The following is a 14,128-nucleotide window of genomic DNA, read 5'->3' as shown; positions in this document are numbered from 1 at the left end:
GGAATCTAGCCCCGACAGTTCACCAAATCAGCAATCTCCTGTTGTTTCAGCCAGAATTTGTCGCGATAAAGCGGTTTATGGTTCCAATCAAGCGGTAGTAGAGAAGATGATTTTATTACAGCTTTACAGTGTATGCAATTTCAACAACTTATTGAGGCTCTGACAAGGGTGAATGACTTATCAAGTTTTTTGCTTGATTGTGTTTACGCAAATATCTCTTCTAAATGTGTTCATACTGGTACAATATATACTGATATGTTTGATCATTTTCCATTCATGCTATATTTGAGGATGAATTGAAGAAATAAAGTTATAAACAGAATTGAAAAGAAATCAGAAATGATATAATGGATTTAACTTTTGCAAGAAGCTTTCTGATCAAGACGGGAGAAATACAAAAAATGGGACCAATGTAAATGATGTTTATAATCCTTTTTTACATACTTTTGGAACCATTTATTATGAGCATGCTCCAATTTTGAAATGTTTTGTGAAGCAGAAAGGGGCAAGGAATCCATGGATAACAACAGCTATATCAAAGTCAATTAGAATGAAACATATCAAAGCTTGTTTAAGTACTTCTTACCTCCCTCACTTACGATATATCAATTAAATTTCAAAATGTCATTTTTCATCTAATTGCAACAAACACAGTGCAGCCATATGAGTTATTCTTCTCTTCTGCACAAAAAAAAACACATTTTCTTTTAAAAATCTTCTCAACATTGTTGATCAGATAATTGGGTACTCTGCTGTACATTTACATGCGTGCAACATAAAAGCACATCTATCATTTTGGGACCATTTCGATCTGCAGTACCACGGATACGAAGACTTCAATGTTGAAAAGGACATCGTTGAAAAGTAAATGGCATTGACTTCGTGAGGAAAATCTGCCAAAATAAGGCAATATTTTGTTCAGAATACTCTGTGAAATGGCAATGCATCATTCGATCGCGAAAAGATGATTTTACCATGAGGTGTCAAGTGTGGTCATGCGACTTCAGCATTGCCCACGGGGAAGCGTACGACATACAAGCCCACAGAAAGAAACACATTGAAATGGCCAAACGGACTGGGAGTAGCCATGACATTGGGCAGTATTTTCAACACAGAACTTATTACTCTGTAATTAGAGCCGAGACTCTAATGGCTAATTTTCTAATCGAACACAATATTTCAATGGCTGCATCTGATCATCTGAATGACCTAGTAAAAGTGAGTTGGCTTGAACATTCAAGGTATTGGAGTTCATTGGTAACTTTGAGGAAAGTGTCACTAGTAACGACAGTTTCCTCCTATGCATTTCTTTATTTTATTTTTGTGATATGACTTCGCTAAATAACATGCTATGGTGCAAATTCAGACTGCAATCTAGTTCGATACAATCGATGAACAAATCAAGGTACATGCATACAACTCATTTTTATGATACAGGAATTTTTCACTCCAACTACTCTTGCTTACTTAAAAAGCTTTTGTATTTCTCTGAAAAATAATAATAGTAGACATTTTTAGAGCGCCTTTTCCGCTGGATACAAAGCGTGATGAGATGTCATCCCTGGTCGCCACATGAGATAAAATAATATACAAATTACCAGGCAGCGACATTACAAGTCCATTGCACATAAAGGGACATCAAAATAAGTAGGTCTTCAAGTTTTGTCTGAAGTGATCCAGTGTTGGTGATGATTTTATATTTTTGTTCATTTCAAATATAATGAAAATGTTCGAACACAAAACATACAGAGTAATATTTCCTCTGTCATTTGATGTAATATGGAAGAGATTTGTGGAAAATGAGGCACATCATTTTAAGATGAAAACACTACCTTTTTTCATGGCTTTACGATTTACGTTTTTTTTTATAGGCCATATATGGGCCTGTCGTCTCAGCGAGTTACTACCCAGTGGACCATATTTTGGCCTGTTGCAGCAGAAGCGTTTAAGTGTGCTGAGAATGTTCCCTTTAGCATCGGAATAACATTTCTATGTAAATATATTTGAATATGCTCATTAATCTGATGAAGTGTATGCAAGAACACTTCCACCTCAATTAGCCATGAAGAAAACTTTTTCATGAAGAAAACTTTTTCATGACACAGTAATGAACACAGGTAATGCGATTGTTAACTTTGCTGCCGCACATGCATGTGGGAGATGTTTGTCATTTTTGTAAATGGCACTGTGCACAACATTACTGATTTTGACTTCAAATTACTGCTTTTTAGCTTTAGCAATACTGATATGAGGTCTGAGAGGTTGGCATCTCTGCGTAGAGTATCATGCTCTTCACTGTCCAGGGAATTTCACTGTTCAGGGAATCCCGCCATGACAGTCTTGTAGTCCAGGAGACAGGAATCCCTGGAGTAGCTTCCTCTCTCATGATGAGTGGACACTGGACACATGTCCTGGAGGCACCATCTGTGAGTACAAAAAGAGAATCACAATGACATCAGCTCAAAGAAGGTCCTCAAGGAAACTTCTTCCTGGGTTTGTTCGGGGAGGAGTGGGTTACTCAGAATAATCCTGTCATTGGAAATGAACAAGAAAATTAGTATTGCATAAGACAGATATGCCGACTGTTACTTTTTAGCAGTAAAATTTTTGGTAACATTTTGCTTGATTTTTTTTTAAAACAAGTAATGCACTGTGCAGGTTTTGTGGAAAATACCCCAGTACTGTTTTTCCAAAATTGTATAACGACACATATCTATCATAGGAAAGAAGAAAATGCTGGGGTTGTTTTTCTACCAAATATACACTTTTTCAGTCCTCAGACTACTACAATGCTGTTTACAAGGCTAGAATCTCTGACAAGAAGTACAAGGGGGTACACAACTTGGGAAATGTCAAGCAATGTTTTCTGGAGGGGAGAGGGGTGCTAAGATGGAAAATGAAAACTTGTGGAAACCGGACCTGGAAAGGTAAGGAACTATTTCTACTCCATGAAAGAGCAAACATTAAGAAAGCTATTGACAACCCTTTTCAACCATACAGGCCTTTCTTATAGGCCTTGGAATTTAGCATGAAGAACGCTGAAACCTTTCATTCACTGAATTAAAAAAAACACTACAGCGATCACTCCCTACATACCACTAGGTGCCTAACCATCAGACTTTTGCTTGAAAAAAAAACACACACACACACACACACACAAAATCAGGTATATTCATTCATACCTCCACTGACTGTAACACTGAAATTATCAACACTACCGTCATTGCTTATACCCATGCAATAACAAAAACCAAAGATAAAAAAGTAACGAATAGCAAAGTGCTGTAACCAAGCTTCTACTTTGATTTATGACTGGGTGCAACTAGGTAATGCAAAAATTAGGTTAACAATTACAATAACTGTGCATTGATACACGTTGTTACAGGATACTTTGATAGAGACAGAAATGGCCAGATTGGCTGCCATTGGTGTGCCATGATGTATTGCTGCTGATAAGCCAAATTTACCTCCTTGCAACAGCAACATCCTCTTCTGTGGCATGTTCCCATCCAGCTTGCTCCAACAGTAACAGACCAATGTAAATTCTGCTGATACTGAAGGCAAAGTCTCTGGCAGCGACATTAATGTAAGCTTCATCCTGATTGGCTGACTCTGATAAAAATCCCTGCAGAGCATGACAGGCTTGTCCAATGGCATCAGCCGTTGCATGGAGGTCCTGATTGGCAGCATCCACATATGGGGCAATGCGTGTCTGGACCTGACTGACAAATGTCTCCATGGTTTGACCTTTGCTCTTCAGAATTGACCTCAAGACATCCAGGGATAGGATATTGGTGGTTCCTTCCCAGATTGGTAGCACCTAGATGACAGTGTGCAAAGAGAGAAGAAGAGAACATTCAGGACACTGTTTCTTTAAAGTTGTCAGCCCTGACAAGGAGCCAGTATCTGACAATCACCATTGTATCAGTCAGCAACCAGCAAACCGATATCCAGAATTTTACTCAAATTGTCCAAACTGACAGCTTGTCAGGGCTGACAACTTTTATGAAACAGTGTCCAGACAGCAGGCACTTCTACAGAGTGTACATAGGAACAACCAGGTCTTGAATCCAGTACCTGGTAATCCTGGCACTGAATATCAACTCCTCACAATCATGAATTCAGGCTGACCAATCAGTAACCATATAGATACAGTTTGTCACTGGTTGCCTGCTTTCACATGATTACATCACATTATATCAAAACAAGGTCCACAGATATTGATACTTCAAATTTCACACAGTACCAGCACCTTACATCAGCAAATTACAGTCATTCTTACAATCCATCTCTGTGGAATTTCCAATATCACATCTTCAAAGCAGTGGAAGGGTTCAACATGATTATATGTCTCTCTTTAATAATGGGAATTTCTCATTGTTTCTTGAGAGCTTAACCCTATTCTAACTGGGGGGGGGGGGGGGGGGTCAAATTGACCCCCCCTCGACGTTTCGCGCCACGATTCCGCAACGCGCAAAGATTTTGCCGCGTCGTTTCACGACTTTTTTCATTGAAGTCTCCAGCAAATTTTGAGACCAAATTTGCGACGTCCGAGGACACCGTTCTGAAGTCACGTAATGTTTTGCATATGCATGTCAACCCAAAAACAGCTCAAATTCATGATATCGTGTGCAAATCCAATGCAAATTGTGTTTTTTGGTTCAATTGATATAAATTAGATTATTTGAACTTTTAACCATTGAAATAAATCAATTCTAGTGTAGATAAGCTTAAAAAAGTGCCTGCAACAAATTTTGGCAAAAAAACAATAGAAAACAAAACGACGAAAAAACAATAAAATACATAAGAAATCAACAAAACAATAAAAAACAAAAGAAATTGATTTTGATTGCGCTATTTTTTTTACATGAAAATTGTTTGATATGTCTTGAGGAATTCTGACACAAAATTTAGCAATCCTTCAGTCTTTTTGATGGAGTATTAGGTGAAAATATGATTTCATGCACAAATTTGCATAATTTATTGAAAATAGAAAGGAAATATTTTTCTATTGTATGACCATGTAATCTTGTAGTTGACATCCAGCTCTATCTTTAGGCAAAATTAAGCGGCTATCGTGCGATCGGCGGCCGAGATCTGAAGGGGAGGTCAAATTGACCCCCCCCAGTAAAAACTTGGTCTCAAATAGCCCAGTTAGAATAGGGTTAAAGGCAAACTTCACTCCATTTTCAAATGCACTTATGACAGGCTTGTGAGGCTGAAAAATTCTAAAACTGTTAAGTTCCATTGTTCTCATATTTTGTTTGCTATTAACCATCACTGATCTGTTTGGTTTTACTCGGCCAAGATCCCTCATGATGTCTTACTCTCAAAAGCTATGACAGTATTTGTAATACAATGTGATATTTCAGTATGAGTCAAACCATTCTGTATGAGAGCAGATACGATACATCAAAAAACCATAAGGAGAAGTTTGCAGATAACTGTGGTATCCAACTTACCTGGGCATCTCGGAGGAAGACAGGCAAGCCTGTATCTTCAATGTAGCCCTGGCCCCCAAAGCTCTCTAGTCCTTCAGAACACACACTAACAGCCTTGGGTACGGATTGGACATGGAAGGAAAACAGCATTTTAAAGTTTATGGTACAGATTGATGTTATAAGTACCCAATGGTTGACTGGGTCCATTTATCAGCCAAAATAGAGTTTCTGAAAATCTATTGAAGACAACTAGGTATAGCATAAAATTGAGACATAACATTTACCTATTTCAAGTGTAGATAAATACTGGTAGAAAAAAAAAGACTTTAAAATAGGCAATGAAGATTTTTAAACACAATGATCAAAGCTACCACAATGGATCCATTAATGTATTTGTCTACAAATTTTTAGTACATTGTACCAATGATATTCAGTGAATTCTGTGATTTCATATCCAGTTCAAACAAATGCCTGGTAAAGCATGGTATTTTGCAAATCCAATCATTAAGACTAAGGTTAGTCAATATCTTACATAAAAGGTGTTCCACTCTGATTTTCTATTTAAATCTGGGCCATTTTGCATGAGACTGATCTTTATGGAGGCAGATAATGTTAATTTATTCATTCACAATTGTATAAAAACTGTGGAGGCAATATTCATGTTGCTAAGCAACAGATAGATCTTTGTAAGCATTTTGGCAAAGGCTAGCAGACAGCAACCTCTGCCTTTCACTGTAACATCAACCTTTACCCAGATTACACCAATGGCAACAGACAGGAAAGCATCATTACACCCCTCACCTGTTTCCCTGTGTACAGTTTGAAGATGGGCGTGGCAAGCCTGAGCAGGTTGGTATCTTCTTCCGTTGCCAGGCCATTCTCCTGCCTGCCCAGGAGACGAGCAGACTCCATGAGAAGTGCTAGGGCTCCTCGTGACTCAACCTTGGAAGGAAAAGTTGGACTCTATCTCATTGCAGTCTAAATTTAGACACACTTGTACTTTGCAGTCTAATAGGAAACAAACGCATACAACTGTTTTTGTTTGTCTACGTGATGAATACTAAATGTTCCACAAAAGAAACACAACAAATGAGAGAAAAAAAAGACTTTATAGGCCATTGATTGTAGGGCTCCATTACAGAACCCCAGCTATTTTGAGTGAAAACAACTCAAAGACAAATCAAGACACAAAAAATGCATCACTCATACATCCTTTTGACTGCAAGTATTTTATTCTTTTGTTTTGTTGTTTTTTGTTGTTGCTTCTTTTTTTAAAGAAAACATGTACTACAGGGACATAATGCTTGCAAAATTGTGTGACAGAAACATTTTCTTAAAATGGGTCAGGAGAAAAACAGGAGAGAGAGAGAGAGAGAGAGAGAGAGAAAGGAGAGATGGAGAGAGAGAGGGGAGGGAATGGGGAAAAAAGAGAGAGAAAAAGACGGAGAGAGAGACAGAGATGGAAAGAGGGAGAGAATAAGACTTAAAAGCACTCAAGGACCACCAACCTCCATCCGGCTCAAAGTTTGCATGTGAAGTGGCCAGTCCTTTATCAACCTTCCAAAGGCTCTTCTTCTCTGGGAATAGTCCCTGGCATAGTGTACTATCCTGGGTGTGAATCACAAGAACCACAATAGCAATAAATATGCTGTCATATTCAAAATATTTCTCTCAGTTACATAGGAAGTACATTAAGTGCAATGGTTACCTAAAGGCTGAAGGTTTGGGATCTAGTTTGCAATCCATCTTGGCCCTATAAAGAAATTCTGTTTCATTCGGATTTGTGGCAGAGCATTCTCTCCCAAGCTGCAAATGTGGCAAAGAAGTATCTCTTGCCATTTCTTTTCTTGCTTGACAAAATGTTATCAGCATCTTCGTTTTTTGAGAGGCTTCAGACAAGCATATCTATTCTTCAAGGACATGCATAAGTGTAGCAGCCTCTTTCATTTACCCTCACCATCATCAGATTGTGCTTTTGTCTGGTACCCTTTAGATGTTTGTTAGAAACAGGTCCATTACTTCTATACACTCTTTTACTGCTAAAAGACACTGATGTTTTTGACTAAAAGGATGGGTATGAACATTGCACTATGATGAGATCACAGACTGGTTTTAATACCTCCTCATTAAACTGGCAGCAAAGGCCCCTGTGTGGTAGCGTGAGAGTGTCAGCATGGGTACAATGGATCTGATACCTTCTCCTTCCTCCGAGATCTGAAACAAAAACCAAAAATAAATGAACAACGACGACATACATCCACTTGTCATCATTTAGGATTTTCTAAAACTGGGCGAGGTTTGCTTCATGAAAAGTATTACATGGATACTGAATAAATTTGTGATTTCAACCAGGTATGCAGTGTAATGTTTGTAACAACATGGATGTTTGGAGATGGAGTCACTACATAAATGAAGAGTACATACAAGACATGCTCCATTAATGACAAGATACGTTACAAAGGAATTTGACAGGATCTGCAGTAAAAGAAGATGGAAAAAGTAAAATGGCATCTATGGAAAGCAAAAGGGGGGGGGTGTTACTAGTACCCAGTGGTAATTCCACAGAAGAATATTACAGTCCATATGATCTGCATGAGTTTTTTTGTGTGTGTGTGTTTTTTTTTTTAACTTTATTTCAATATTTCACGAGGCTCGTGATAGAAAGTCATACTGAAGTCACATTCCTGCAGTGCAAGACTAAGTTTTGCTAAACATTATATCACATGACACCCATGGAGTATGAAATATATACACGATATGCTTTGGTCCCATCCAGAAGTAATTCTGCTGTGGGGAGTTGTCTGGTGCCCAGTTTGTTCTTCAGCTGCTGAATCTCAATACCATTCAGTTTACCATCTGCATTCCTAGTCTCCAGATAGAATAACGATATTCCTTTTGTTCCCTGTCAGAAAGATAGGGTTGGAAAGGAACAGCATGATAAGAAATAGGATGACATATTATAGCTTCCTACACATCTTTCTGTCACATCAATGCATGAAAAAAGGAGATAGTTTTTTGTTTGTTTTGTATAAGAGTTTTATTTCACCTTACTAATATGTTGTGTCATATTCATCATCCTCTCATTCAGTCATCAAATCAAGTTCACTGATACCAAATATTTGTAAACATGTTTTGTTTTTTATTTATTGTTTTTTCGGGGGGGGGGGGGGGGGGGCAAAAATGTACGCTTCAAATGTTTTCAATTAACACATTAGTGGGGGGGTGGTCTTAGAGCACTTTTCTCTTGTAGACCTTTGTTGCATAAAAATTAGCACTTCTGATGTGGAATTCTTCATGTGCAAATGAGCCCACATATATGTGTGCGCTATCAAATGTAAAGTAGGGCTACACCAGAAATGACGGCATTTTATGACAGTCCGAGAATCCTTTTCAAATCATGGCAAATTACCTCGGTAATGGAGTCGTGCTCATCTACCACTCTTGCCAGGGCGATGGCCATGTCACTGTCGGTGGCTGAGGAGAACCACTTGTAACCATGGAGATGGTAGGAGCCATCAAGCTGTGGATATGCCAATGTCTCCGTGCCTCCAGCTGGCGTGTCATTAGGAGGATATGGAACATGAGATCAACCTTCATAAAATACATCTTGTTGGCTCAGAGGAGTTCAGACTGCCCTACGTGGACCTATACAGACAAGAATGTCTCTGACAGTGTAGTCTATGTAATGACTACCTTCCTACAGCAAGCCTGCAATAAAAGATGGCTGTAAGGACTGTTATGATATCTGCAGGCTAAAAAATATAAAAAATATAAAAAATAAAAAATCATGTTCATGTTCGTGTTCATAGACAATTGACGCAGCCTGCAATTATGACCAGGATTATTTTCATATATGTGCAATAGATTTCTAACAAGTTCACTGTATTATTGCAAATCAGAACATATTCCTTTCAAAACAAATTACACCTTTTGTATATACATGCATAACATAAACACCATATCTTATGATACAGGGTATATACCTAGCTGACCTACAGCCTAAATATGACAAATAAAGTTATCTTCTGTCATCAGTATATACTTCTTTTTAAATGGATTTTTCTTCTTATCCCTCTGCTCCTTTATCTAATACATTTATCAATCAAGCCATCTACCAATCAAATCTCAAATCTAGACTATCCATCTGATGTGCATACACACTTACCTACATCTGATCCTCCTTTCATCTCTGTCATCCACTGGCCAGAGGTCCAAAACTTGGCGGGATCACGAGATGTCAGATTACTGTACGCATGAGAGAGGAGTTCAGAGTCGGTCCTTTCCTGTGACGGGTAAAAATCAATTATGAATGAAAAAGTTAATCTAAAACCAAAACATCTGGCTTAAGTAATGACATATTGTGACGTTAACAAGAAGATATACATAATTTACATGAACATTTTACAATAAATGTGGTACTACTAGTATCCCACAAAAATGTTTCACTGTCAAGACTGTTTCCAGGAATTATCTACAGTTGGTGACTATGGGACAGTCAGAAAGACACCATGCTTTGTTCTGGAGGAGAAGGGGGAGGGATAGAGGAGGAGGGATGGAGGAGGATGGAGGAGGAGGGATGGAGGAGGAGGGTGGATGAAGATGGAGGAGGAGGTGGAGGAGGAGACGGAGGAGGGATGGAGGAGATGAGTGAAAGGGGAGGAGGAGGGATGGGGGAGGAGGGGAGGGGTGAAGGAGGAGGAAGAAGAAGAAGAAGAAAGAGGAGGAAGAGGAAGGGGATGGAGGACAAGGAGGATGAGGATGAGGTGTGATGGAAGAGATGGAGGGATAGAAGAGGAGGAGGAGATAAGACATATGACTCACTGACCTCACTTGTGATTGGACTCATAGACGGAAGCTACTGGGGATGGAGGAGGAGGAGAAGAAAAAGGAGGAGGAGGTATTGAGGAGATGGAGGGATGGAAGGGAAGAGGAGGGATGGAAGAAAAGGAGGCTAAGGAGATAAGAGCTATATGACTCATTGACCTAACTTGCTATTGAACCAGTAGACTGAAGCTTCTCGGGATGGAGGAGATTGAGGAGGGATGAAGGAGGAAAAGGAGGAAGAAGATGAGGAAGAGGTGGAGGGGGCTGGTAGACGAGGAGGAGATAAGATATTCTCATTGACCCAACTAGTTATTGGACCAGTAGATGGAAGTTACTGGGGTTGGAGGAGGAAGAGGAAAAGGAGGGATGGAAAATGAGATGGAGGCATGAAAGGGGAGAAGGAGGAGAAGGAGGAGGAGGGGGAGGAGGAGGAGATAAGATCTGCATGACCTAACTTGATATTGGACCAGTAAAATGAAGCTACTGTTTATCTAGATCTGGATTTCAAAGGGAAAAAAAGAAAATAGTTTGAATGTATGCAATATAAGTGGCTTGTTATTCATTAAACAAACAACCAAACATGTGATCTGACCATAAGAAGTTTGGCAGCTCCATCAGTCATGGCCAGTGGGCAGTAGTAGAGGCCTGAAGATGGGTAGTACATCAACAGCTTGGCAGCCTGGTACAGTCGACTGGATTAATGTAAACATTCCAGCAGAATATCTTAATTTCTGGTTCAAACTACAGCTAAATATTCAACAGACAAGGTACCGGTACATCATAGAGATTTAGAGAAACTCTGTCAAAGCAGCTTCTCTCTCATCCCAACTTGAGGTATCAAAATCAACTTCTCATAACTTTCACACTTACCATGAGTACTTATAATCTCACTAACGTTTTGGCATTGCATAATCACATTGACATATTATCATTGCATGACATCTAATCATCTCCCATGAACCAGGTATTGCTTTATTCTTGACCAACCTTTGTAAGCATATCACTGAAAGACATCAGGTGGTGTAATATAAAACAAGAATAATTTGCCAGAATGCATATTTCATACAGTTTGTACATCTTGATTGCACTGGCAGGAATTATTTTGAACTATTCTGGGCATCTGAGAAATTATCACATTATACTATTAAACAACAAGCATTAATTGGCTTTCTCTTTCATGGGAGTTCAATAATTTATTATAGATTAAATAATAAGAATGAAAAGAACATACAACAACTCAAGATAGGAAATCCTCTGGTCTTCAAAGCTCACAATCCACTGCATGGCATAATTTACTTATGTCCGAGGAGAAGCTCTCTGATGCTCAAATCTTGAAGCAATATCTTCCATGCTTCATCTTGCAGAAATTAGATTATAATAAGCATATACCTTCTAATAATTCACATGGTGCAAATATGGTGGTGTACCAAGTTAGCTTTAAAACAATGTAATTTGAATATGTCTGACATTGGAATGCAGTGGCTGAAGAATGGGCCACTGGGGGGAAAACAAAATAGACAAAAAAAAATTTATTCAGCACTTTCAACTAAGTAAATCATTGCATACTGTACCTCCATTCATGAAATTTATTCTCATAGGGGATGGCAACCATTCCTTCTTCCGCAGACAAAACTCTTTGCTTTTTCCAAGCATCGCTGGTGACCAAGTCATCCACCCAATTGCCCCAGGCATCAAAATGTTTGACATGTGGTGGGTTCTCTTCACACTGGCGAGCTAGATCAGTGATTTCATCCTCAACACGCTGGCCAAACCTATGGAGATCTGGTGTTATAGCATCGAGAACCTGTGAAGGGAAAGAATCATTTAATTTGATCAGTCATATTTTAGGTTACGACTGCCTTGTTAATCATTTCATGTTTATCAGATTGGCTGTGTGTAATAATTCATCTTGTCACTTGCTTTTTTGTTTCTCTATTGCTTTGTTGTGTTCTCAGTGAGCATGCGGCTTATAGGGCATAATCTAAGAACTTGCCAGCTTCAAAATATAGTTCTTCAAAATCTTCAATATAGAATCTTTTAAAAAAATAGTCAGATTTTGTTTTTATGTGTAATAGCAATCAAGACAAAAAAGAGTACAAGCAGACCTACAATCCATTTTTATAACTAGTTGTTTCTCCATATCTGGTCAAAATATTTGTATTTGCATGGATATACACCCTGAATATATGCATGTTCTCTGGGCTTGGGAAGCCAAAAGGAGAACATTATCAGGGTGGTCCACAACTGGAAATTTGAGCTTGTTGCAAGCTCAGAATCTGAGAATATTGCAGAAATTGTAAGTGCCCACAGCGCACACATCATGAGCACATAGTATGAAACATTGTGCAGCTTTATAGGCCCTATGATCTTTCTTTTTGCTGCTTACATCTATGTTCCCGTTGTTTTGCACACAAATATCTCTGTAACAGATACATGTAGTTTGATGTTTAACTAGTTATGTTTTTCACATGTGTGAACACACATTTTATTTCAAGCTGGTTTCAAATGTTTGAGGATGTTGCACAGCATGTTGCTGGCTTTTGAGGATGTTGCACAAGAATTTGAGCATGTTGCAGCGACATGGTGAAACCCCTCGTGGACCATATTTGAGTTCTCATCAAAGCTACTACCTATCTAACACAACAGCTTGCAATTGGTGGCTTTATCTCCATCGGTCTGTTGTAATTTTACAAGAATTTTTGTAGTGGCTGTTGTCGATCAGTTCACTCTCATGTCATTCAACTCAAATAAAATTACTTACAAATTGTAAAGACCGTTGCTTTCTTTGAAAAAAAAGTAGAAGTCTACATAGGCCTACATAACAATGGAAATTAATCAAATGTGAATGTACCTCAGCTGGAAGTAGACGTCGCAGATAAGAGCGAAGTGGCAAGTCCTGTGAAAAGACGTTTCCTATCTGGGGTTTACTCTGAAAGAAATTGCCACGCTGAGCCCTGCGAAACGTAGGGTGTGATTGGCCGTCAGCGCCCCGACCGCGACGCCGACGGTGGGTTTCTTCCGCTCGCTCTTGCGTTTTTCTGTCAGGTGCATCATGCACCACAGAACGTGCTGCAGAACTCTCAAATCTCGGACGAATGCACCTTGACAATCTACACGGCGAGCCAGAAAGGACGACACATGTCCCGAAATTCATCCTGATTTAGCTCTTACGTCTTAGATACTATATATAGCAGAATTTCTAACAGATGCATTTGTTCGTTCACTTGCAACGTTACCTGAGACTGAGGCTGACTGCACTGCTAAATGTGCGTCCGTAAAGCTAGCTACGACTGGTTACCACCACAGAACTCTTACACAGTTCTGTGGTTACCACCAGTACCATTGAGCGTAGATTTCTACGCTAGCGCTCTTGTACACCATACTACTGAAATAGAGCGTGACATAACACAGCGCAACAACAATAACAACCGATGGGAACCTCCCCTCCATCATCTCCGCAACTCCATCTCCCCCCCCCCCCCCCAGCCCCCCCCCCCCCCGTTCAAGTCACATCCCTTCTTCATCACCAATGAGTCGTTCTTCATCAGTTTTTACAGTCTTCTCTTCCCCTTTCCTGCACGCTGTTACAATGGCATATCATTTTTTCATTTCATAAAGTTGTGTTTTGTTTGAATTTGTTTTAATTGGTGCCACACCTCCTTCAATATGTATAGCGTTGCATTTAAATAATTCTTGATCGTAATGACTTGATATATCAAAGAAAATAATTGTGTTGTTTGAATTGAACTGAAAAAAGAAGAAAATATTCGTAAATGACTATATTACAGTGATATGACATAATTATATTTGTAATGTAAACTTGGCCAAATCCAACAAACAGCTGAATTGGTCTATGTAGTGGC

At 39.1% G+C, this 14,128-nt stretch overlaps 1 protein-coding gene across 1 annotated transcript; it reads right to left on the bottom strand.

Annotated features, from left to right (window-relative positions):
* Window positions 1-2,309: 2,309 nt before the first annotated feature.
* LOC139714429 (acyl-CoA dehydrogenase family member 11-like) lies at window positions 2,310-13,419 on the bottom strand. The gene is made up of 12 exons (XM_071626137.1): window positions 13,117-13,419; window positions 11,837-12,069; window positions 10,858-10,957; window positions 9,607-9,724; window positions 8,851-8,993; window positions 8,194-8,343; window positions 7,561-7,655; window positions 6,950-7,049; window positions 6,243-6,383; window positions 5,463-5,555; window positions 3,468-3,820; window positions 2,310-2,424 (listed from the first exon to the last, which is right to left on the bottom strand). Exons 1-12 carry the CDS (start codon window positions 13,417-13,419, stop codon window positions 2,310-2,312), a joined length of 1,944 nt encoding a protein of 647 aa, XP_071482238.1.
* Window positions 13,420-14,128: the final 709 nt, after the last annotated feature.

Source organism: Diadema antillarum, unplaced genomic scaffold (assembly GCF_040938485.1).
Source record: "Diadema antillarum isolate AM-2024a unplaced genomic scaffold, OU_Dant_1.0 seq00002269_RagTag, whole genome shotgun sequence".
In the NCBI taxonomy this organism is placed as follows: Eukaryota; Metazoa; Echinodermata; class Echinoidea; order Diadematoida; family Diadematidae; genus Diadema; species Diadema antillarum.
The sequence above is the reverse complement of the archived record's forward strand: the minus strand, read 5'-3'. Positions and strand labels throughout refer to the sequence as shown.